General features: G+C 37.7%; 2 protein-coding genes across 6 annotated transcripts in view; both read right to left on the reverse strand.

The window, feature by feature from the left end:
• Hdc (histidine decarboxylase) overlaps positions 1-13,505 on the reverse strand; it is a 28,518-nt gene extending 15,013 nt beyond the window's left edge. For 4 of the 5 annotated variants that reach the window (XM_034982826.2, XM_069507899.1, XM_069507901.1 and 1 more), the window contains exons 1-7: positions 13,372-13,505; positions 9,809-9,847; positions 6,084-6,256; positions 5,241-5,354; positions 4,426-4,548; positions 3,141-3,309; positions 2,149-2,258 (exon numbers count right to left, since the gene is read on the reverse strand). In XM_034982826.2, coding sequence (XP_034838717.1) covers positions 2,149-2,258; positions 3,141-3,309; positions 4,426-4,548; positions 5,241-5,354; positions 6,084-6,256; positions 9,809-9,836 — 717 coding nt within the window. In that variant the 5' untranslated portion in view covers positions 9,837-9,847; positions 13,372-13,505. Of the gene's footprint in view, positions 1-2,148; positions 2,259-3,140; positions 3,310-4,425; positions 4,549-5,240; positions 5,355-6,083; positions 6,257-9,808; positions 9,848-13,363 lie in introns of all 5 variants that reach the window. The other variant, XM_069507898.1, reaches the window with a different exon arrangement.
• A 5,887-nt stretch (positions 13,506-19,392) lies between these two features.
• Positions 19,393-22,411, reverse strand: LOC117994682 (all trans-polyprenyl-diphosphate synthase PDSS2-like). The gene is made up of 2 exons (XM_034982637.2): positions 22,095-22,411; positions 19,393-20,682 (listed from the first exon to the last, which is right to left on the reverse strand). Exons 1-2 carry the CDS (start codon positions 22,335-22,337, stop codon positions 19,729-19,731), a joined length of 1,197 nt encoding a protein of 398 aa, XP_034838528.1. The 5' UTR covers positions 22,338-22,411; the 3' UTR covers positions 19,393-19,728.
• Between the last annotated feature and the right edge of the window lie 1,396 nt (positions 22,412-23,807).

The following is a 23,807-nucleotide window of genomic DNA, read 5'->3' on the forward strand; positions in this document are numbered from 1 at the left end:
ATGTGCAAAGATCAATGTCTCGCAATATACTGTAGCATCTCAATATATTTATAATAACATAATTTTTGTAAGACAAAATATTCTTAGTTACAAGAAAATTGGTGATCTACACAATAGGCTAACTAGAAACAGAGACAAACTTGCAGCTCCTACCTTCCGCCTCAGGAAACTCCAAAAGTCATTTGTGGGTATGGGTATTACCTTTTATAATAAAATCCCGCAAACTATTTTGGACTTACCTTTGCACAAGTTTAAAAAATCTATTAAAAATATGCTCCTAAAAAAAGCATATTACACAATTGAAGATTATCTAAATGATAAAAGAGCGTGGATTTGACCTGCAGCTCGTTCCAGCAACGCACAAGACTGCAAATACTATTTTATACATGGCATAATCTTGTACCTATATCAAATATTTGAAAAGAGCAACCGCCGAGTATCTTGCTGGTTCTTCTCGGTAGGAAAGGCATTCCGAACCAGTGGTAGATGCATCCGACTATTCGTAAGTACAAAAAAGATTTTTATTTTATTTATTTATACCTACCTAGTTCAAACGTAAAACCAAGTCGGTTTATTTATTCAGTACCTAGATATGAAAGCATCTATCTTTGCGGATGTATTTATTAGTTTCACAATTTATAGGTAAATTGCATATAACCTAGAATCATTATGTGATTTATTAATCTTAGATTTAATGAAAAATCGCAAGTTCTAGAGGTGTTAAATCCATCCATAATGTGTGGTGTCTCCAATGTGTGTGAAGTCTGCCAATACGCGCTTGACCAGCGTGGTAGACTATGGCCAAAACCCTTCTCAATCTGAGAGGAGACCCATGCTCTGTAGTGAGCCGGCGATGGGTTGATCATGAATCTCTAAGGGGGTAAAATAGTGGTTTGAAAGTGTACCTAGTCCACGCACACGAAGTCGCGAGCATAAGCTAGTCTTAAAATAAATTGCTCATTTCAATATACAAATTAGCAATCGGTCTAAAACAATGTCTTTAGTCAAGTCGACTGCTGCAAGTCCCTTGTTAGAGGTCCATAATCCGGTACAAATTGGTCCCGTAGCGGACCTCAGATGGTATTTAAAAACAGTAATAATTCGCTAGCTCCTTTATAATGATGCCGCCGAGATATTTAAATTAAGTATTACTTACTTGGCAGAATGATTACCTACTTATATTTTTATTAGAATAATATACTAAGTACAAGTGTTTTTAAAAACAATATAAGTAATCAGGCGCCCATTCTGTTGACGTTCTCTAAACTAAATTTAGAGTTTCTGCATCTTTTTCTTTTTCATATTACAAAAAAAGGACGGACTACGAATTTTACATTTAAATACTCAAAATTTTAGTGCACGCTACAAAGAGTAATAGGCTAACGACTGGCTAAAGCGAAAGTCACGAGGTTCGACAGCTCTAAATTAAATTTAAAACTGTCAAACTGTGCGTATCCTTTTCATATTACATTAGTAAGAAGAGGATGCAAATACTCTAAATTTAGTTGTGCTCAGAATCAGTACCAATTGTGTGCCTTTTGGAGTGGAGACCTTGGGGCCGTGGGGCCCAGGAGCTCGAGCTCTTTTTGAGGAAATTTCGAAAAAAGTTATCAAGTCAACCGGGAACCCGAGAGCTGGTCAACCTCGGTCAAAGAATTAGTTTGGCCATCCAAAGGGGTAATGCTGCCAGCATCTTGTGTACAATGCCTCGCTGTGGTGGTCTCGATGAGGTTTTAGATTTAATTTAATTTATTTTAGTTTTAATTTAATGTTGTTTTATTTTACTTTTATTTTATTAATTTAGATTTAAGTTTTTTTTAATATAATATTCAATTCATTCGAAAATGTTTTCAAAAAACATTTGAAATTCTATAAGAAAAGTTTAGTTTCGTTTGTGATTGGATGGTGACACAAAAATGTTGAGTGAGAGTTTTAGATGTAATTTAATTTACTTTAGTTTTAATTTAATGTTTTTTTTACTTTTAATTTAGATTTAAGTTTATTTAATAGAATTGTTTATGCAATTATGTGTAAATTAAAATAAATTATATATGTAATCAATTAAAATGTGTTCCTTAACTGGTTTTTTTGTTTCGTTACTTTAGAGACAATATTGTGGGTAAATAAAAATGAACCTTATTCACTTACCCAGAATGGTACAAGTCCTTTGTCCTTATCATTAAGTATAGCCTCCTCTAGCTTCGCACCTCGCATGCACTGGTTCTCATCAGACTCTATGTAGCGCATTCTGACCAGACCTGACAGAATAAAATAATCCTTTATGAATGTAGTATAGTGGACGTCTATCGGTTGATGATGATGATGATGAATTTAGTATATTACCCTACTCCAATATTTATATAATAACTAGATGATACACTACATACAAAGTTTTGCCTTTATAATATTACATAAAGACTACAAAATAAATAGCGACTTTGCATCGCGCAATTACGCTAGCTCAGCGTTGTATATTTTTTTCTTGATTTAAAAATACTTACCTTAATCTATCAAAAATATTAATCAAATTGACGATTAATGATTAATTTTATTAATCGCGATTACGATTACTATATTAATCGCAATCAAGTTCAATGACGATTAATTTAATCTGATTAGAATTACTCAAATTAACTATTTTTTTTTATTCAGATACAAGTTAGCCCTTGACTGCAATCTCACCTGGTGGTAAGTGATGATGCAGTCTAAGATGATAGCGGGCTAACCCGGAAGGGGTATGGCAGTTTTTATTAAACCCATACCCCTTTGGTTTCTACACGGCATCGTACCGGAACGCTAAATCGCTTGGCGGCACGGCTTTGCCGGTAGGGTGGTAACTAGCCACGGCCGAAGCCTCCCACCAGACTACTTTAAAAATACTTACCTTAATCTGTCAAAAATATTAATCAAATTGACGATTAATGATTTATTTTATTAATCGCGATTACGATTACTATATTAATTGCAATAAAGTTCAATGACGATTAATTTAATCTGATTAAAATTACTCAAATTAACTAATCGATTAAAAAAAAATCGATTAATGCCAGCACTGCTACTTACGTAAGTAAAACTTACAGGACTGCTACTTACGTAAGTAAAACTTACAGGTGTATCCGCGGCCTAAAAACGATATCTACCTATTAATCCAGCTTTCTCCACCGAAGAATGGGCCTGGTCAGAACAGTAGCAGATCAAATGGCCCAGCAGTTCCGAAGACTGCATGTCAGGGTTGAGTCTGGACAGCTCGATCAGAGCCCTGGTCCTCGCAGCCAGGAGACTCACCAGAGTTGCTTCACTGGCTGTTGTCTAGAACAAGTCGACAAAATTAAATCTAGCATTTGAAATGTTGCCCTAGTGCCATAATGCAGATTTTTTTTCGATCACAAGTTAGTGATGTTGCAGACAAAGTTGAAAACGGGCTAAAAGGTAAAAAGGAAACCTATAAGGATCACTTCGTTGTCTGTCTGTCTGCCTGTCTGTCCGTCTGTCCGTCGTGTCTGTCAAGAAAACCTATAGGGTAATTCCTGTTGAACCATGAAATTTTGTAGGTAGGTCTTATAGCACAAGTAAAGGAATAAATCCGAATACCGTGGATTTGTGGTTACATCACAGAAAAAAAAATTTAAAATGTGTTCATGGACAAATATTAGTATTTTTAATTTTCAGAGTTACATAACTATACCATATGAAAGGGCTTTACTTGTACATTCTAAAACAGATTTTTATTTATTTTTATATATTTAATATTTTTGATTTATCGTGCAATCCGTAAACAACAATTTTCACACAATCAAATCAAAATCAAACACAATCCGTAAACGACATTTTTTTCAAATTTTTTAACATAAAAATTGAGTAAAAAAATTAAAACACATTTGTCGTTTACGCCTTGTGACGTCATTAATCGCTTTCCGTACAGCGTGACGTAAATAATTATTTATTTTAAAAATGAATAAAAATCATGATTTTTTTTAAATTACTCTCTTTAATAATGAATTCTAGAACCCCTTAAACTACCACTATACAAAAAATCACGTCATTAACCAACTTTTTTATAACTACAGTCCAACACCCTATCGCTAGGTGCCACGGCTATTGCCAAAGCCTTCGACCAGACTAGAAGAGACTCCTTTAAATTAAAAAAAAAATTAAAAACTTATTTTTTATTTATTTATTCAGATACAAGTTAGCCCTTGACTGCAATCTCACCTGATGGTAAGTGACGATGCAGTCTAAGGTGGGAGCGGGCTAACCTGGAAGGAGTATGGCAGTTTTTATTAAACCCTTGCTTTCTACACGGCATCATACCGGAACGCTAAATCGCTTGGCGGCACGGCTTTGCCGGTAGGGTGGTAACTAGCCACGGCCGAGGCCTCCCACCAGACTCCGAAGAAGAACAGTAGTATTAACAGTAGTATCTACCTGTATGACTCCTCCTCCAGGACTGTCGTTCTTCTCATTGAGAAAGCAATCCGGCAGGCCCAGGAGTTTGCCCAGCCAGTTCATAGCTATCGTCTCCAGTTCGGTCCCCGCTGGTGACGACGCCTGGTTTTCAAAAATAAAATTACCTACACATACAGGCTGTCATTAGAAAGCTTAGCGCTATTACTATACTACCACCTAAACACAATCCAATAACAATAACTATTCATCTTATATTTGTAGTGTTAGTGATTTAGTATTTTTCAAAGCCGCAATGTAAAGCGGACAAAACTCAGGGTGAATACCCTGTCTTTGACGTGGCATTGATCCCGTGGCACCTATCTACGCATCGTTTGTTGACATCTGGCGTCAGTCAGATGTTTTATTTGCAAACATTTAAAATACATTGCGGTTTTGAAAAATGATGCTAATGGTTATTGGTATTCGATTGTGTTTAGGAAGTATAACAATAACGATTAGTTTTTGCTAGCGTTCTGGTTACACCCTGTAGCTAGAGGCAAAAGGTCAAAACGTGCACGTAATTCTTCTTAGACTTCAGCTGGTCTGTGCAGATATGGCAGTCAATGTTCAAGTCACAAAGCAAAGTCAAAGTCAAATAATTTATTCACAATAGGTAATAAATTACACTTTTTGATGGTCGGTTGTTCGATTTGTAAAATGATAATAATTATAGTGGTGATAATATTTACGCGAACTTAGAACTTAAAAAAAAAACCTAATAAGGATCCAAACGATCCTATTCAGCGGAATCGCGAATTCCGTTAGAGTCCTTGCATCATAAAGACAGGACTTACCCAAGTAAAGCACAAAACATTCATCGCACTGGAGAGCATCTCGCCCATGATGGAGGGATATGACGTCAGAGCTGGGAAGTAGGCGTGCATATGTGGACTCTGCCAGTGGACGATCTAAGGAACAAAAATTACATAAATTATAAGAAGAAAGTCCGAAAGTCGCTAGCTCCCACTAAGCGTAACCTTCTATCATTGAGATTTTTCTTTATTTTTTTATTCAGGTACAAGTTAGCCCTTGACTGCAATCTCACCTGGTGGTAAGTGATGACGCCGTATAAGATGGAAGCGGGCTAACCTGGAAGGGGTATGGCAGTTTGTATTAAACCCATACCCCTTTGGTTTCTACACGGCAACGTACCGGAACACTAAAACGCTTGGCGGCACGGCTTTGCTGGTAGGGTAGTAACTAGCCACGGTCAAAGCCTCCCACCAGACCAGACCAGAAATTTAGAAATCATGAAACTCCAAACTCCTGCTGGGAATCGAACCCGGGACCTCCCATTAATAAGACCACAGCGCGTACGACTGCGCCACAGAGGTCTTTAAGGTATGTAGGAGGAATTCTCTACTCTTCTTCTTACTTAACAAATTTCCACAATCAAATTTAGATTCCCATTTTAATATAATCAGGTCATGAAAAAAATTGCTTTGGGCAGGTCATGATTTTCAGCGTGGTTAGAAATGATGCTTGAGAAAAACAGAACATTCGTGAAGACTTGGATGAATTCTAGTCAAAGGTTCTCGTCTCTCAGTAGGTATCTGAAGACGAAAGTCTTCGAAAGGTACATGTTGCCAGTGATGACTTACGGATCCTAGGCGTAGTCACATGATATTCCAACTTACTCCAGGCATGATGTGGTCCTCTACATCCTTGAAGATGTCATCCCATGTCTCCGGTAACTGAGGCGCTTCGTTCGGCAGCCGTTTGTGCAAGTACCCGGGCTGGACTCCGGGGTACACTCGGCGATCTCGAATGTTCTCTAGATAGTCCGCTATGTAGTCCACCAGTTCTTTGGCTGTAGAGATAATATCAAGAAAATTTAAATGGAAATTAAATATACTTCAATAAGAAACAGAATATTAAATAAATAAGATAAGATAATTAAGATAATTAATTTAAATAATTAAGATAAATAAGATAATTAAATAAATAAAATAAGAATATTAAAAAAAATAAAAAAAACGACTTCCAAAACCACTACAAAGTAAAAAATAACTTTTGTTTGGGTATGTATGTTGAAGTCGGGCGAGCTTCACGCTTTGATTTCTAGTTTCTGTTATTATGCTTCCCGACTTCATACGTGCATACACGTGTAGAAACAAAAGTTATTTTTTACTTTGTAGTGGTTTTGGAAGTCGGTTTTTTAATATATATTTTTATTTTAAGCTCTTTAGTGTAAGTATTCATTGCTTGGTACCTACAATATCAATTCACCAGCAAAACTAGGCCATGTCTTTTTTAGGGTACCATTCAGATGACATGTCGTCTAAATGGTCCCCTAAAGAATCCCCTATCTTGACTATGAATTGTTCCAGTGTAAGTCATCTAAGGGTTCAAAATCGTTCTTAACTCTCGTAGTAATAAAACCTACCTAAATTAAATCAAGTACTTAGTACATGTCTACAAATCCAATTAATTGGCGTCAAAGACAAAGAAATAGGATTTCCTACAACGCATTTCTTTTTTACAGTTTCAAATAGTTTTTTGTAAGTTACAGCTGTTAATTTAAATGTAAATAACGTGCTCGCTTTTAAAAGACGTAACCATTTTGAGGCACCAACCAATCACAAACATTTTTTCAAAAAATATTCGCCATTCAATTCGAAAATTTCACTCGGGCCCGGGGGTTTGAGCTCTTTTTGAGGAAATTTCGAAAAGGGTTAGCGAGTCAACCGGGGACCCGAGAGCTTGGTTTGGCCATCCAAAGGGGCAATGCTGCCAGCATCTTGGGTACAATGCCTCGCTGTGGTGGTCTCAATGAGGTTTTAGATTTAATTAAATTTATTTTAGTTTTAATTTAATGTTGTTTTATTTTACTTTAAATTGAGATTTAAGTTTTTTTAATATAATATTAAATTCATTCGAAAATGTTTTCAAAAACATTTGAAATTCTATTAGAAAAGTTTAGTTTCGATATATATATTATGAATAGAAGTCGCTGGAGGGAGATCGCACGAGCAGCAGTGAAGAATTCATAGCCACGACCACTCTGTCAAGAGTGAACGATTGAGAAGAAGAATTATGAATTTGAATCTACCACTTGTATGGGATTAAAGTGACAGAGACGGCGCTATACTATCTTCTTTCCGTGGATAGGATAGTACAGTTCTATAAATATCAAATAACTCTTTATTTTACATTCGCGACAATATTGACAGTTTTAGATGTTAGGTATTAGGTGCGATTCCCCATATTGAGTCGTTTACTACACCCCCCTAAGCCTTTTTATAGCGACAGATGTGCGTTTAGCGTGGATTTGCAAACGATTCCATCTTTATTGACTTGATAAAATATACTTGTTTTACGCGTTGCTATGTATCGAAGAATCTAAATCTATATATAAATAAAAAGAAAAGGTGACTGACTGACTGACTGACTGATCTATCATTGCACAGCTCAAACTACTGGACGGATCGGGCTGAAATTTGGCATGCAGATAGCTATTATGACGTAGGCATCCGCTAAGAAAGGATTTTTGAAAATTCAACTCCTAAGGGGGTGAAATAGGGATTTGAAATTTTGTAGTCCACGCGGACGAAGTCGCGAGCATAAGCTAGTCTAAATATATGAAAGGATAAGGTGACTAACTGACTGACTGATCTATCAACGCACAGCTCAAACTACTGCACGCAGGACCGATGGCTTTACGTGCTTTCCGAGGCACGGGGGTGATACACCATCATCATCATTAGCCTGTGGACGTCCACTGTTGGACATAGGTCTTCTCTAAAGAGCGCAACCACTCCCGGTCCTGAGCCTTCCTCAGCCACTTCCCGTCAGCCTTTTTATAACGTCGGTCCATCGTGCTGGAGGGCGTCCCACACTACGCTTGCTTAAACGCGATCTCCACTCAAGGACTTTCCGGCTCCAACGACCATCGCCTCTACGACAGGCATGACCTGCCCACTGCCACTTCAGCTTGCTAATAGTTTGGGCTATGTCAGTGACCTTGGTTCTCCTGCGGATCTCCTCATTTCGGATCTTATCCCTCAGGGAAACTCCTAACATAGCCCTCTCCATAGCTCGCTGAGCGACTTTGAATTTGTGAACAAGGCCGTTTGGCAGTGTCCACGTTTTAGAAACATAGGAACATACACCGCCACTTCGTAACTTCGGGCTACTGTTGCGAATTTCTTGACAGAAAATTCCAACAACTATTTTTGGACTGACCCGGGAATCGAACCCAGAACATCGTCAGCTGTGGTCGAACATTAGACTAACGGGGCATGTTAATAGCAGGTCTATGTCCAATGTCATAGGAAATATAGGTCCAGGACAATACGAGAAAATAGCAATTATAAAACACGAACAAGACATTGGCAAATCAATTAACTACCTATATCTAAGTATTAGTTACAACAAATGCCTACTAATATTAGGCTTAATCCAATTATAGGCAGTTATTTTCCTGCACTACATTTAATTGTACGACTTATCATACGTTTTTTGAATATTAATAAGAATAAAAGCTTTGTACCATTAGTAAATTTTCACAGATATCCCTCTCGCTCAAGCAGAGGTTATTTTACTTATTTTGCGTGTTGTTATATTGTATCGAAGAATCTAAATCTTCTAAATATTTAAAAGAAAAAGTCGACTGACTGACTGATATATAAACGCACAGCTCAAACTACTAGACGGATCAGGCTGAAATTTGGAATGCAGATAGCTATTATGACGTAGGCATCCGCTAAGAAAGGATTTTTGAAAATTCAACCCCTAAGGGGGTGAAATAGGGGTTTGAAATTTGTGTACGCGTACGAAGTCGCAAGCATAAGCTAGTCCACTATAAAAGAATTTTTGATAATTGTGTAGTTCGGCCATCGCACTGTTGCTAGATCTATGTCACCTATACCCCGCTCATTAGCATGAAGCATCGTTCAACGCGCTTTTGGACAATAATGCTCAATGGGACCCATTTAATGATGGGTCTATAATACTGCTCCGGGAGTTACTGAAGTACGCTGAGAGCATTACATGAATATGTCTTCTTCTTCTCTTAATATATGGCCATGAATATGTCATTCAATGTTCTCAGCGTACATATTCAAAATCATTTGATCTTTTATCGTTTTGTATTTTATGTCTTTTTTCTTGTACCTTTATTTGTATTTAAATTTATTATTAATCATCTATAGTTAGTGTAAGTGGCACTGCCGTTCTAATAACATATAAAATAAATAAATAAAATAAATAAATAGTAATATAGTAATAACTATTTCTATTTCTATCATTTGGCAACGCTGGCTTCAATGGCTCTAGGTTCTTTTCATCATCATCATCTCAACCCACCGCTGGTCCACTACTGTTCTCAGGTGTCCTCTTAATTGATAACTAATGTACTTACCTTTCACACGAAACTCTTTGTGATCCATCCCGGTTTTTACTGCAACAAAAAAAAACCCATTTAATAATTATGGCCACACAAAAATGTACCATCGATCGAGGTGGTTACTTATTGGAAGAAAGAGATCAGTACCTACCCTTATTATAAATGCGAAAGTGTGTGTTTTTTTTAAAGAATATTAGCCATATTAAATGACTAATATTCCCCTTTCTTCTCCAATTAAGCGTCAGGCTTGTGCTAGGAGTAGGTACGACAATAGTGCAACGGGCGGGATTTGAACCGTCGACCTTTCGGTTTTCAGTCCACTCCTATACCGGTTGAGCTATTGAGGCTCTATTTTGTGTGTTTGTTTGTTGGTTTGTCCTTCCACGCAGTCGAAGTCGCGGGCATCAGCTAGTACCCAATACTTTCTTGTGATGTAACCACAAAATCACAATTTTCGAAATTTTCCCTTTACTTGTGGTATAATACCATTACTACTTGCCAAATTTCATGATTCTAGGTCAACGGGAAGTACCCTAAAGGTTTATTTACAAACACAACAGATAAACAGAGAACCAAGTGATCCTATAAGGGTTCCTTTTTCGTTAAAACCGTAAGGGTCGTTAAAAACCATAATCGGATTTCAAAATTAACATAACCTACTTATGTTAAATTTGTTATAGTGACCAATATTTTATCGGGCCCGTATGCTCAATCAATACTAATTTAGTACACGTATTGCCAGCATACGATGTTCTATGGCTTCATCGTAGAACAACAGATGCAAGTTGAACTAGGTATATACCTACTTGATCGTGCCCTTGACTGAAAACTATTATCGTTATATTATATTATCATGATCAATCCATCGCCAGTCCACTACTGAGTACAGGTCTTCTCTCAGATTGAGAAGGGTTTAGGCTTAATTCATGCGGCCGCTAAAAATTGTGTAATATTTTTTTTTACAAAAAAATTAAAAACCGACTTCATTATTTAATCACAACCACTAAAAAGTAAAAAATAATTTAATTTATTACCGAAATTATTATGAATACAACACAACAAAAAATAAATAAAATCTGTTTTAAAATGTACAGGTAAAGCTCTTTCCTTTTCGCTCGCGCTTTTGTTCTGCATTATTTGATGATCGCCTGCAACTTTTTCCGCATTGATTTAGGTTTTTTTTTTAATAGATATAGCGAGCAAACGAGCAGGCGGGTCATGAACATTTGCAGCACCAGAGGAGCCGCCGATGCGTTGCCGGCCTTTTAGGAATTTGTTGGTCCGCCCCTTGAATAACCCCATGTTATAATCTAGTGGGAACACCGCCGATGGGAGTTGGTTCCACAGTTTGCATGCGTGGAAAGAAGGATCTGGCGCAGCGGGCGGTCGAAGTGCACCAGACACCCAGATGGTGAGGGTGAAATTCCTTACGGTGGCGCGCGGTGCGGTTGTAGAAAAAAGAGGGTGGAATGAGGTCAAAAAGCTCTTCAGAGCACTCCCCATTATACAGGCGATAGAACACGCATAGAGAGCTAACATCTCTGCGGTGCTCCAGGCTTTCCAACGAGCCGGTTAGTTTGGGATCGTCCACAAGTCGAACAGCCCGCCTTTGGATCCGATCAAATGGAAGGAGTTGGTACTGGGGTGCTCCAGCCCAAAGGTGGGAGCAGTACTCCATGTGAGGGCGGACTTGCGCCTTATAGAGTAGGAGCCTATGCTCGGACGCGAAGTACCGCTTTGCTCTGTTGAGCACCCCAAGCTTTTTGGAGGCTAATTTGGCCTTGCTTTCCATATGATCGCGGAATTGAACCTCGCTCGAAATATGGACTCCAAGGATCCCAATGCTGTTGGAAGGTGTGAGGGGAGTGCTCTGAAAGAGCACTCCCCTCACACCTCCACCCTCGGTAATGTAAACGGGGACTTCTTGGCGGAAAACGCGCAAACCTGTGTTTTAGTTGGGTTAAATTGCACTAGGTTTTGTGCGCCCCATTCTGACACTTTACCTAGGCAGGTAGGCTTTCAAAAGTCCCGTAGGAGCTCTGTGTTTTCCGGGATAAAAAACTTATGTATGTTTCCGGGATGCAAGCTTTCTCTGTATAGTAGGTACCTGCTTAAAAACCCACCCCCCCCCGCAATCAATGCCTGGTTACGGCCATACTAGTATGTAAGAGCAAAAGTATATCGAAGACTTTCAATGTGTTATTATAGAATATTGAAAGTAAATACCATAACAACTAGGTGACAGTTTGATGTATCGCTATTTGTGATAGTAGCAGCTTCGTTATTTGAACAGCACAAGCTTTATTAGGTCTGTGTATCTATTAGGTAAATCTATCTCAACTTTACAATCTGAGGGAGGCACAGAAGGTAAAGTTTAGGTAGGTTTTTTGGGTTCAGTACCCGTAGTATAAGATTTTACGTCTCACCAAACGTTGGTAGAATTCGAGAATCGAAACACAATAACATCAAAGTAAAATGGACCTAAAGAGCCTTGAATTGAAGTCAATAATTCAATGCCACTGATTTTAATTTCGAAAGGTTTCCGCTTGGAGCGCTGACTGTAGATGTGTAGACAAACTTGAGCTTTAAAACAAGGCAGTTAAGATCCAGTTTACTATAACGCAGAAGTGTTTCGACACTCGAATTCTAGCAACGTTTGGTGCGACGTAAAATCTTATACTACGGGTACTGTACCTCCAGAGAAAAACGGAACCCTTATCACATCACACATCTCACACGATCACATCGTTGTCTATCTTGTCTGTCAAGGCTCGTCAAGGAAATCAAAACCTATGGGGTACTTCACGTTGACCTAGAATCATGAAATTTGGCATGTGGCAATGTCTTTAGAACACACGTAAAGGATAAAATCTGAAAACTCATTTTTGTGCTTAAATCACAAAAAAAGTATTATTTCTTGTAAGATGGCATTACAATATCAGTACCCTTATTATAAATGCGAAAGTGTGTTTGTTTGTTGGTTTGTCCTTCAATTGCGTTGCAACGGTGCAATGGATTGACGAGATTTTTTTGCATGGGTATAGATAAAGACCTGGAGAGTGACATAGGCTGCTTTTTATCACGAAAATCAAAGAGTTTCCACGGGATTTTTAAAAGAACCTAATTCCACGCGGACGAAGTCGTGGGCATCAGGTACTTATCAATATTTTAACTAAATATAATTTCATGCTAAAATTACATAAACCCACAAATGTTAAAAAAAGCCATTTAAATCATATTTTAAATATACGATATTCGATCCAATCCAAAAATATTATAGACAATTGATTTTTTTAAATAGGCAATTTGTTTTTTACTTTTTTATAATTTTGTTTATTTATGAAAACTATAATCATTTAATTAAGAAATAATTGATGTTTTATAAATGCACAGGAATCGATCAATCGTGAAATATTTGTTAGATGTAGGTACCTATTTGACGATTCAAAAATACTTGTAAAAGTTTAATTCAATCAAAAAATATTTTGATTTCTTTTTAAAACACAAAATTCATTCATTTTTAAATATTATAAAAATTAAAAATATTTTCTTATTAAAAAATATATGTACCTACTCACCGCCCGAATCTCCTCAACAGGCAACGGGATCGACACAAAAAAAGTAAGTAATTTTTTGAATGTAAATGAAAATATTGTTTAAATGTAAATATATAAGGGACGTCTATATGACACTGCCGGGTGGTGGCGCACTGTATTGCTTATATAGAGGGGTGAGAACACAACAACTAAGTTGACTAGTCGCTGAACTGATCCGGCGGCGATTACATTAGTTGAGCGGAGCGGAAAAAATAGGTAATAAATTAAATGTAAAAAAGTTTTTTTTAAATAAACTAGGTAGGCAGGTTAGATAGGTGGGTCTTATAGCATAAGTAAAGGAAAAAATCCGAAAACGGCGTTTTTTTTGTGATGTAACCAAAAAATATGTGGTAAATGTAAAAAAAACCGGTCAAGTGCGAGTCGGACCCGTGCACCGAGGGTTCCGTAATCAGGTATTTTTTCGACATTTTACACGATACATCAGTAACTATTGTGCATAAAAATAAATAAAAATCTGTTTTACAATATACAGGTAAAGTCCTTTCATATTATGATACCCCACTTGGTATAGTTTAGTTTAGTTTAGTTTAATATTCTTTATTGTACACCAAAAAGAAAAGACACAAAAAGAAACATGTAAAAGAAGAACATACAATCAGCGGCCTTATCGCTGTGAAGCGATCTCTACCAGGCAACTAGGTTGAAGAGGATTTAAGGGCTAGTGAAAACTGGTTATAGTTATCTTACTTAAATTGAAAATACTAATTATTCGTTCATTAACACATTTTAGTTTTTATCGTGTGATGTAACCACAAATCCACGGTTTTCGGATTTATTCCTTTACTTGTAGATAAACTTACTATAAGAGTTACCTACCTACCAAATTTTATGTTTCTAGATCAACGAGAAGTACCCTATAGATTTTCTTGACAGACACGACAGACGGACAGAAAAATCAAAAAACCCGCTAATATGTGGTTACATCACAAAAATATGTGTTCATGAAAAATTAATCTACTACATCACAATATGTGGATAGCGCAGTCAATCAAAGTGGTAGATGCATCCGACTATTCGTAAGCACTTGTAAAAGTTTATACGAATCAAAAAGATTTTCATTCATTCATTCATTCAATCATTAACTTGATGTGGACCCCAATTGGCGTCTCAGCCTATCGCGGACTATACTTTGTTGAATATAGACTAACATTGTAACAACTTGGCGTTAAAAAAAAACTATGTAAATAATAACCAATTAAGATAAGAAGAAAATAAGAAGAAAAAAAGAAAAGTTGTAATTAAAGTTGAAATTGTTTAATTATTTTTCTGAGTGACTATTTACTGATAACTATTATGTTCTGACGTCCTTTTTCTGTACTTCCCTAGCAATGTATAGCTCGCGACAGGTCGAGATGGCAATCGGGGTATCAGGCGGGGGGGACGTTCCGCACACTTGCACGTCACCCACGCTCGCCTGCACCGGGTTAGCGCCGGGGCTGTGTGGGTGTGCGGGGCGTCCCCACCCCGATTGCCATCTCGACCTGTCGCGTACTGTAAGGCACGTTTTTAGGGTTCCGTACCTCAAAAGGAAAAAATAAACCCTTATAGGTTCACTTTGTTATCTGTCTGTCCATCTGACCGCGTCGTGTCTGTCAAGAAAACCGATATTTTTCTCTGGAGATACATCATCATCATCATCATCATCATGATCAACCCATCCCCGGCTCACTAGAGAGCACGGTCCTCTCAGAGTTTTGGCCATAATCTACCACGCTGGCCATGTGCGGATTGGTAGACTTCACACACCTTTGAGAACATTATGGAGAACTCCAGGCATGCAGGTTTCCTCACGATGTTTTCCTTCACCGTTAAAGCAAGTGATATCTAAATATATAAAAGGAAAAGGTGACTGACTGACTGACTGAATGGCTAACTGATCTACCAACCAACGCACAGCTCAAACTACTGGACGGATCGGGCTGAAATTTGGCATGCAGATAGCTATTATGACGTAGACATCCGCTAAGAAAAAGAGAAGAAAAGCGAGCATAAAGTAGTTTAATTAATGAAAGTGCCCGGAATCGAACGGAGATACGGAACCCTAATACTTACCAAGTTTCAACAGTATAGCTCTTATATTTTCGGACAAAAGTGGCTGTGACATACGGACGGACAGACAGACAGCCACGACGAATCTATAAGGGTTCCGTTTTTTGCCATTTGGCTACGGAACCCTAAAAATGTAAGTAAATCGCTCCGCTTATGCACCGTGCCCTCAATCGTTCGATACACCAAAGAAAATGTAAAATGTTTACTTTTAATAAATTTTCCGGGTGGACTTCAAGTTAGATCGTTATCAGATGTGATCAGATGATATTAATATTTTTTTATTGATCACTATCAGAAACACAGTTTAGTAAATGTACAGTTTGGACACGAAAGCGTTTTCTTGTCGTGTGGCATACTTTAGGGACAACGACAGTTAGGGAACTTCTAACAGAACGTCGAGGGTTCGACGTCACTGGCAGGCATCAATAATGTTAGTGCATTTGACGCAAGTGTAACAAAAAAAACAAAAAAAAAATATTTAGAAGTAGGCTTATCAGTACCCTCATTATAAATGCGAAAGTGTGTTTGTTTGTTGTTTTGTTGATTTGTTAGTTTGTCCTTCAATCACGTCGCAACGGTGCAACGGATTGACGTGATTTTTTGCATGGGTATAGATAAAGACCTGGAGAGTGACATAGGCTACTTTTCGTCCCGGAAAATCAAAGAGTTCCCACGGGATTTTAAAAAACCTAATTCCACGCGGACAAAGTCGCGGGCATCAGCTAATAAATAATAAGCCCTAACAGCAGTTACGCACTCATCCAGTCCGAGTCCGTCAAAATACGTTCTTTTTTGTTTTGCATGGGAGCTTATGACATTATGTCGTAGATAATTGCTGGTATTCTTACAGATGACGGATAGAACTCGGAAGACGCAATGCGTATAATCGCCATTAAGTAGCTATATTTCAATTTACGTCACCATAACCTAATATGTATTTGACATATCGTCGATTCAGGATCAAACTGAGAGTTCCCTCACTCTAGTTCACTCGGGCTAGGTGGCTAGGTAAGAGTAAGGCTAGCGGTAACGTGACAGTGACTTGAATGATAAAAATAGTGTTTTCTGTTCGGAACTGTATGATAGCTAAGCTACGACAAAAACCATAGACCATCCGATTTTTTTTTATTCATGACCTATATAACATTCTTATATAGATTTTATAGTTATTTAATTGGGTATTTACTACGTCTTTTAAAGAAATAAATTAATAATTTTTATGTCATAATAATTATAGCATATTATTAAGACATTATGCATATTTTTAATCTATTAATATAACAGACATAATAACTTAATTTAGGATGACAATTTGATAGCGATCTCTCCTAGACAGACCTCTGTGCCTCTACCTATTAGATATTAACATATTATCAAACATGTCAACTTATCATCGGCCCACTACTGAGAACGGTTCTCCTTTCAGAATAGGGCCTGGGGCTATAGTACTTAGTAATAAAAAAACCGGCCAAGTGCGAATCAGACTCGCGCACTGAGGGTTCCGTAGTACAATCGTATTTTATCGACATTTTGCACGATAAATCAAAAACTACTTACTAGATCTCGTTCAAACCAATTTTCGGTGGAAGTTTGCATGGTTATGTACATCATATACTTTTTTTAGTTTTATCATTCTCTTATTTTAAAAGATTTTTGTGCGGTGTGCGGGGTGTTCTATCTCGATCTGTCGCGTGATGAGGTCACTAACTCTCGTTTCCTTTTTATTGGAATCTAAGTCACTGACAAACAATAATTTAATCGCATTCTAAACACACTGAAGCGTTTCACAAAAATATATTAAAATATTAATAAAATTATTAATTATATTAATAATAATCGCTTAATTAATGACTTGATTATAGATTTGGGGCTTGATAAGAGACAACCTTTAGCAGAAGAATGTCCGTAAACATTGGATCTTGTGAAATATGATGAAAGATGCGCACGCTGTGTTCCGGAAGTAGATATATGCGTTAACCTCCATCCAGATTACTACAAATTGGGTGTCACTTTCTAGGGTTCCGTAACCATTTTTTTAACGCTGGGAAATGCGTTTATGCATCCCCCCCTCCTGGAAGCCAGCCAGCCAACCAACTAGAGGGAAGGTATGTGGCCGGCCGAGAGGCGACCGGAATACCTTTAGGGGAAATTGGGCCTCTCCTAAGAACAAGGGGAAGGAAATACCAACTTCCCTTAATATCACATTTATTCACATGACGTGTTACCAATAAGTGAACTAAGTATGGACTAGATACAAAATATGAAACATATTCCTAGGTACGGCGACAATACGCCGAGTCAGGTGCACTTGCGTCGTGTTACATGTGCATATGTGTCCCTACATACCCATTAAAACCCAGCGGCATCCCTGTGCGTCGCCTGGCGACTGTGACTGCGTCACGGGAACACCGAAGCAATCAACCGCGACCCATCCAGCGACGTCCGCCAAGGCGAACCCTCCACCGCGGACGCACTCACGAGGTCCCCCGCCGCACGTCCTAGGTGTTTTTTTTTAAAAGAATATTAGCCCTGTTTAATGACTAATATTCCCCTTTCCTCTCCAACTAAGCGTCAAGCTTGTGTTAGGAGTAGGTACGACAATAGTACAACGGGCGGGGTTTGAACCGTCGACCTTTTCGGTTTTCAGTCCACTCCTTTACCAGTTGAGCTATTGAGGCTCAGCCTATTAAGCTATTAGTCATAGCCAACAATATCGCCGAAGAGAGATTATTAGCTATGTTACCGGGGTGCACCGGCCCGAATACTGTTCTTCCCCTCGGATGCCCGATGCATCTAAAAGGGACCAGCAGCACCCAGGTCCACTGTCTTCTTTTTTTTTATTCAGATACAAGTTATCCCTTGACTGCAACATGCGGAATTAATACCGCAGTGCGCGCGCTTGTCCACAGACATTGCGAAAAAAACGGACGGTTTACAGTGGTGCGCGCTAGCTCTTAAATGTAAAAAAATTAGACTCAGGAATTTTGGTTGGAGCATACACAAATCTTAGCATATAATATGTCGAAGCTTCAATATAGTGCCTAATTAGATTATTATAATTAATGTATGAGGATTAGATCAATGCATAGATAAAATATGATTTGTATAGATAAAGATCATAATGTCACATGGTTATATTGTACGTTTTTGAATTTGAAAAAGACATAAACAGACATGACCTACGGGGCTTCGAAATATAGACTAAAGGATGATTTATGCCAACGCGTGGCGGGCACGAGCCGTGCCACGTATGAGGCGCGGACGAGGCACGGATTCAAAACATCACGAACATTTTATATGAAGCAGTTTATGCTTCACCGTGCCGTAAATCCAAGCGGACGAAGTCGCGGGTATCAGCTAGTCTACATAATATAAAATTCAAAGTCCTGACTGACTGACTGACTGACTGACTTACATATATGTCAACGCACAGCCTAAACCGCTGGTCCTAGAGACAAAAAGTTGGAGGGTGTGTTCTTTGTAAAGAGTAAGAAAGGATTTTTCCAAATTCCACCCCTAAGGGGGGTAAATAGGGGATGGAAGTTTGTATGAAAGTCTATCATTTTTAAAGTTACATCGATGAATATTTGTATTTAGGCTTTCGGTTAAGAATAAAAAATATGTATTTCATGATTTTTGAAAATTCGAATGCCAATGGGGTTTAAAAGGGGATGAAAGTTTGTATGAAAGTCCGTCATTTTTCAAGTTATTTCCATGAAAATTAATATTTGGGTTTTCGGTGACAAAAGAAAAAATATGTAGCTAGGTACCTACCAATTTCAGGATTTTTGAAAATTCTTCCCCCGGGGTAAAATTTTCAAAAATCCTGAAATCTAAATTCCACCCAAGCGAAGCCGGGGCGGGTCAGCTAGTTCTTTATAAATGAAAAACATAATAAGGTGTAAATATAATATTTATTTACGAGTAGCATAATGTTTAAATAAGTACATGTAAAATAAATAATTTAATATTACCATCAGTCTCAAAAACGAATTGATCAATTTAACATCTAATAATACCACCCCAAACTGTGATAGATCGCAATATAATAATAATTTATTGGATACAACTGTCATGTCAAAAGTACGATTCGCTTTGAAAATAAGGACTAAAATCGCACTTTTAACATGAAATTTGACACAGTTAAAATGGCGCGTGAGGAGTTAAATTTTACGCGTTATACTCAACGAGCACTCTTCATATTACAGAAATCAGAATTTAGAATAAACAAGTGATATAACCCCTTCTATAGATTAATAGAGATATTACTTAAAACGTATTAATCAACTTCTTAATCATATCAACAGATTCATTCTGTCCAATATTATCGATATAAGCCATCGCTTTCTTCGCATGATCTTCATACAGCATCTTGGTTTTATCAACCGCATCAGTTTTCAGTATATTAAACTTAAGATCTTCATAATCCACGTCGTTAACGTCGTTTCTCGCTTGCTCTATAATTTTATAAAGGTCTGGATTTCCTTCTAATGCGTACAAAACTGGAGCACTTGTCAGGCAAAATTGATCTTTATTGTGTGTAAGTTTTTGTAGTTCAGCAGCCGCTTGCCAAGCTAGTCCTACATGACATCCGAATTGGTATGCAAAGTTTTGTGTTTCTCTATTCTGTTTCCCTAGTAGCATAGATGCTTGACAACCTCGCCCAAGCAAGCTTACTCCATTGAACACAGTTCTCGCTGTCCATTCCTTCCTAGATTTACCCAATACATCATTAGCTTCTATACAATTAGTTTCAAATGTTATGTTATCATCGTTAACAACTTTAGGTTTGCCTGGTATAGGCATGTTTTGCTCATCTCTCTCCCCGAAGAATTCGCTCTCAGACAAATCCTTTAAAGCGGTTGATACTATGTATAGGACATCAGCATTTTTAAGTCCTGCAAGCATTGAATTCGCTGTAACTAGAAGATAGTCTCCAAGTAAAATTGCGATTTTGTTCCCAAATATATCTGATTCGGTACTTTTGGACCTTTTTGCAAATGGAACATTTACTATTCCTCTGTGTATTAAATGCCCTGTTCTCATCATTTCAGTTAGTTCTGCTAATTGTCTTTGCTGTTCGTAGATAGGTTTGGAATCCAATGTGGGTGTTTTGACTGACTTGGAAAGGAGGAGTATTACTAATCCCCACGGTTGAAGGTTTTTTGAGTCTCCGTATAGAACGTTTTTTGCTGTTTTCATTACTAGGTGGTTACTGCCTACCTGGAATAGATTAAAATAATCGGTTCGTTTCACAGGTTTCATAATAGGTGCTTAATCCATTCAGGACTGTCAGTCGGTCTGTCTGTCTGTCTGTCTGGGATTCTTCCCTGGGATCCAAGCTGTCTCTGTACCAAATTTCGTCAAAATCGGTTGAACGGATGGGCTGTGAAAGGCTAGCAGAAAGACAGACACACTTTCGTATTTATAATATTAGTATGGATCTATGGGCTGCGTTCCGTTTAACCAACACTTTGACTTTAGCAATTCTATTATTATTTTGAACTAGCTGATGCCCACGACTTCGTCCGCGTGGAATTAGGTTTTTTTTGTTAAATCCCGTGGGATTTTATTGATTTTCCGGGATAAAAAGTAGCCTATGTCACTCTCCAGGTCTTTGTCTATATCCATGCAAAAAAACACGTCAGTCCGTTGCACTGTTGCGACGTGATTGAAGGACAAACCAACAAACAAACACACTTTCGCATTTATAATAAGGGTACTGATTCTGTGGTAAAAACGGTATTACTGAATAAAACTGCAAGAAAGACTCATTACCTGCTTTCGCGATTAAGTAGACACGCAAACTAACTGCACATATGTACAATAATCGACTTTTGACGACCTTCTTAGCGCAGTGGTCTTATAATGTCCTGGGTTTGATTCCCGACTATGCCATTTTGGGAATAACTTCCAAATTTATTCAGGTCTGATCTGGAGGCTTGTTTCCACCCTACCAACAAGACTGAGTACGGGTCTCCTTTCAGGATGAAGGACATAGTCCACCAGTAGCCAAAAACGGTTGAAACATTATGGAGAACTCTCAGAGACGCAGGTTTCCTCAAATTGTTTTCCTTCACCGTTAAAGCAAGTTTAATTGTTTGAAACGTACATAACTCCGAAAAGAATTAAACCCCAGACCTTCCAGAATAGGAAGCCCAGTGTTAACTACTAGGCCATCACAGCTTGCACCTTGCATGTATTATGCGTACAAAATGACTTATCACGCGCCATTTTAACCTTATGTGAAAACTAGCTCATGCTCGCGACTTCATCCACGTGGACTATTCAAATTGTAAACTCCTATTTCACGCCCTTAGGGGTTGAATTTTCAAATATCCTTTCTTAGCGGATGCCTACGTCATAATAGCTATCTGCATACCGAATTTTAGCCCGATCCGTCCAGTAGTTTGAGTCAGTCATAGTCACCCTTTTCCTTTTATATATTTGGATAGATTTAGAATGTCATGCCGAAAGTACGATTTTAGTCCTTATTTTAAATGTGAACCGTACTTTGACATGCCAGTTGACCCATGGAGTTAAAATGGCACGTGAGAAGTAATTTGGTACGGACTAGCATATTTAGTCATATTTAGCAACAATTTTGGTTGATTTACAGATATAAAAAAACTTACCAATTTCCTCAAATAAAGGGCCAAGTTTGCAAACTCATCACTCAAGAGACATCTCAAATTCATAAACGAAGTCGGATACCCGACTACCTTTTCAGCCTCCCTTATAATATTACTCCAATTCGTGTAAGGAGGTCTAAGCAAAATGAGTATTTCATCCTTTGTCAAAGACGCCATTGTCGATTCCAGCCTTTTTTGAAAAAGGAACGGCGACGCGCGTCTTAAAACGCGGGAAACGTACGCCATTTTGAATAAAAACTTTTTTCAATCTTTTTTTTTAATTTCAAACGGGTTCGGATTCAGGCAAAGGCGTGCGCCTACTCAGCCGTGGTGCAGGCAGTAAAGTGTATAAAGTGCAGCAAGTTAGTACATCTATTCAGTGTTACTATGTTATAGATTTTAATTAGCACTTTTTAATAGGGATATATTTTCATTTTTATAGGTTGTTTCAATAACTTAGTAACTGTCGATTTTATTTATATTTATTACTAAGAAATTATACAAGGTAGGTATCGTTTATTGCTGTATTTATAGTTGGAAACGAATGATCGATGATTTAATTTGACCGAATAAAAAATAACGATTTACTTGCCTACGGATTTTTGCGCTTTGCGCTAGTGCTTTGAAACCTTGTCATCAAACATGGTTATATTTCAACGGGAAATAGGCCTGTAGGTTTGATTTAATTACGAGTGACAAAAATACGGCATAAATACAGATTTTTTATGTGGCGACCCAACTGTAGTGCAGCCCAAAGGAGAGTCATGTGTTTGACGTGAATGTATGTACATTGTACAGTCAAAGGCCAAAACTCGTTTAGCACCTTAATGATCGAATTCGCTTGCACTGCACGGCACGGTTGGGCGCACAACCGATGTTTGTGTGGTGTTTATAGAAAAAGTTCTTAAGTACGACTGGTTTTTGATGCAATAGTTTTTGGAATTGCTACTCGAATTCTGAGGCTGACCGTATGTATGTCCTTTCCAATGTCCGCTTGTAACTGTTTGCGTTGACTTAGACGATTGTTTTTCACAATTTCAATGGAACGTAGACCATTAGTGTTAGATAATATTATTAAACTCAACTGATATCTACACGCTTTCGTGAGAAAGAAGGTCTTAACAGACAGACAGATTACATACATAAATTAAATATGGTATAGTTATAATCTTGCCTTAGTAACAAATAGCAGATGATTTCAACTATAAAATGCCAATTGGCTGATTGTCTTTATTAGTAATTTTTTTGATAGAAAATTCCCCTCTACCATTAGCATAAATCTCTATGACTATTCTTGGCTTCGAATTCATGTGAAGGACATTTCAGTTATAGTCATTTATTATGTCCTAATTGTTTATAGTGTAGTCTAATTATTTAAACAATAAAGTATTTATCATATTTTCATAGTTATATTTATATCTACTTACCACCAGGTGAGATCACAGTCAAAGCCTACTTTGGCTTTGAATTAAAACATAAAGTTAATGCCTAGGTCTAGCTAGCTAGTTTTAAGCCTCTTACTTTTCTCCAAAAAAACTCTACCAATTTAATTTCCCCGATTCTCAGGGAAATTTTCGTACGCTGGCAACACAGTCTAATGCGCTTGACCGTGAAAAGTGGAATGCAATCACGGTCTTAGAGTAAAACAAACAAAATTAGAAAGCTACTTTCTCTTAGATAAACAAGCTAAACACAACCCTAAGCCCTTAAAAATAA

Source organism: Maniola hyperantus, chromosome 27 (assembly GCF_902806685.2).
Source record: "Maniola hyperantus chromosome 27, iAphHyp1.2, whole genome shotgun sequence".
NCBI classification, from domain to species: Eukaryota; Metazoa; Arthropoda; class Insecta; order Lepidoptera; family Nymphalidae; genus Maniola; species Maniola hyperantus.

Bases quoted from the DNA above. Each gene is read 5' to 3' on its own strand.
- LOC117994682 (XM_034982637.2), bottom strand. From the start codon at position 22,337: ATGGCGTACGTTTCCCGCGTTTTAAGACGCGCGTCGCCGTTCCTTTTT. The intron at 20,683-22,094 runs GTAAGTTTTTTT...AATCTATTCCAG, and splicing joins CCCTTTATTTGAGGAAATTG to GTAGGCAGTAACCACCTAGT.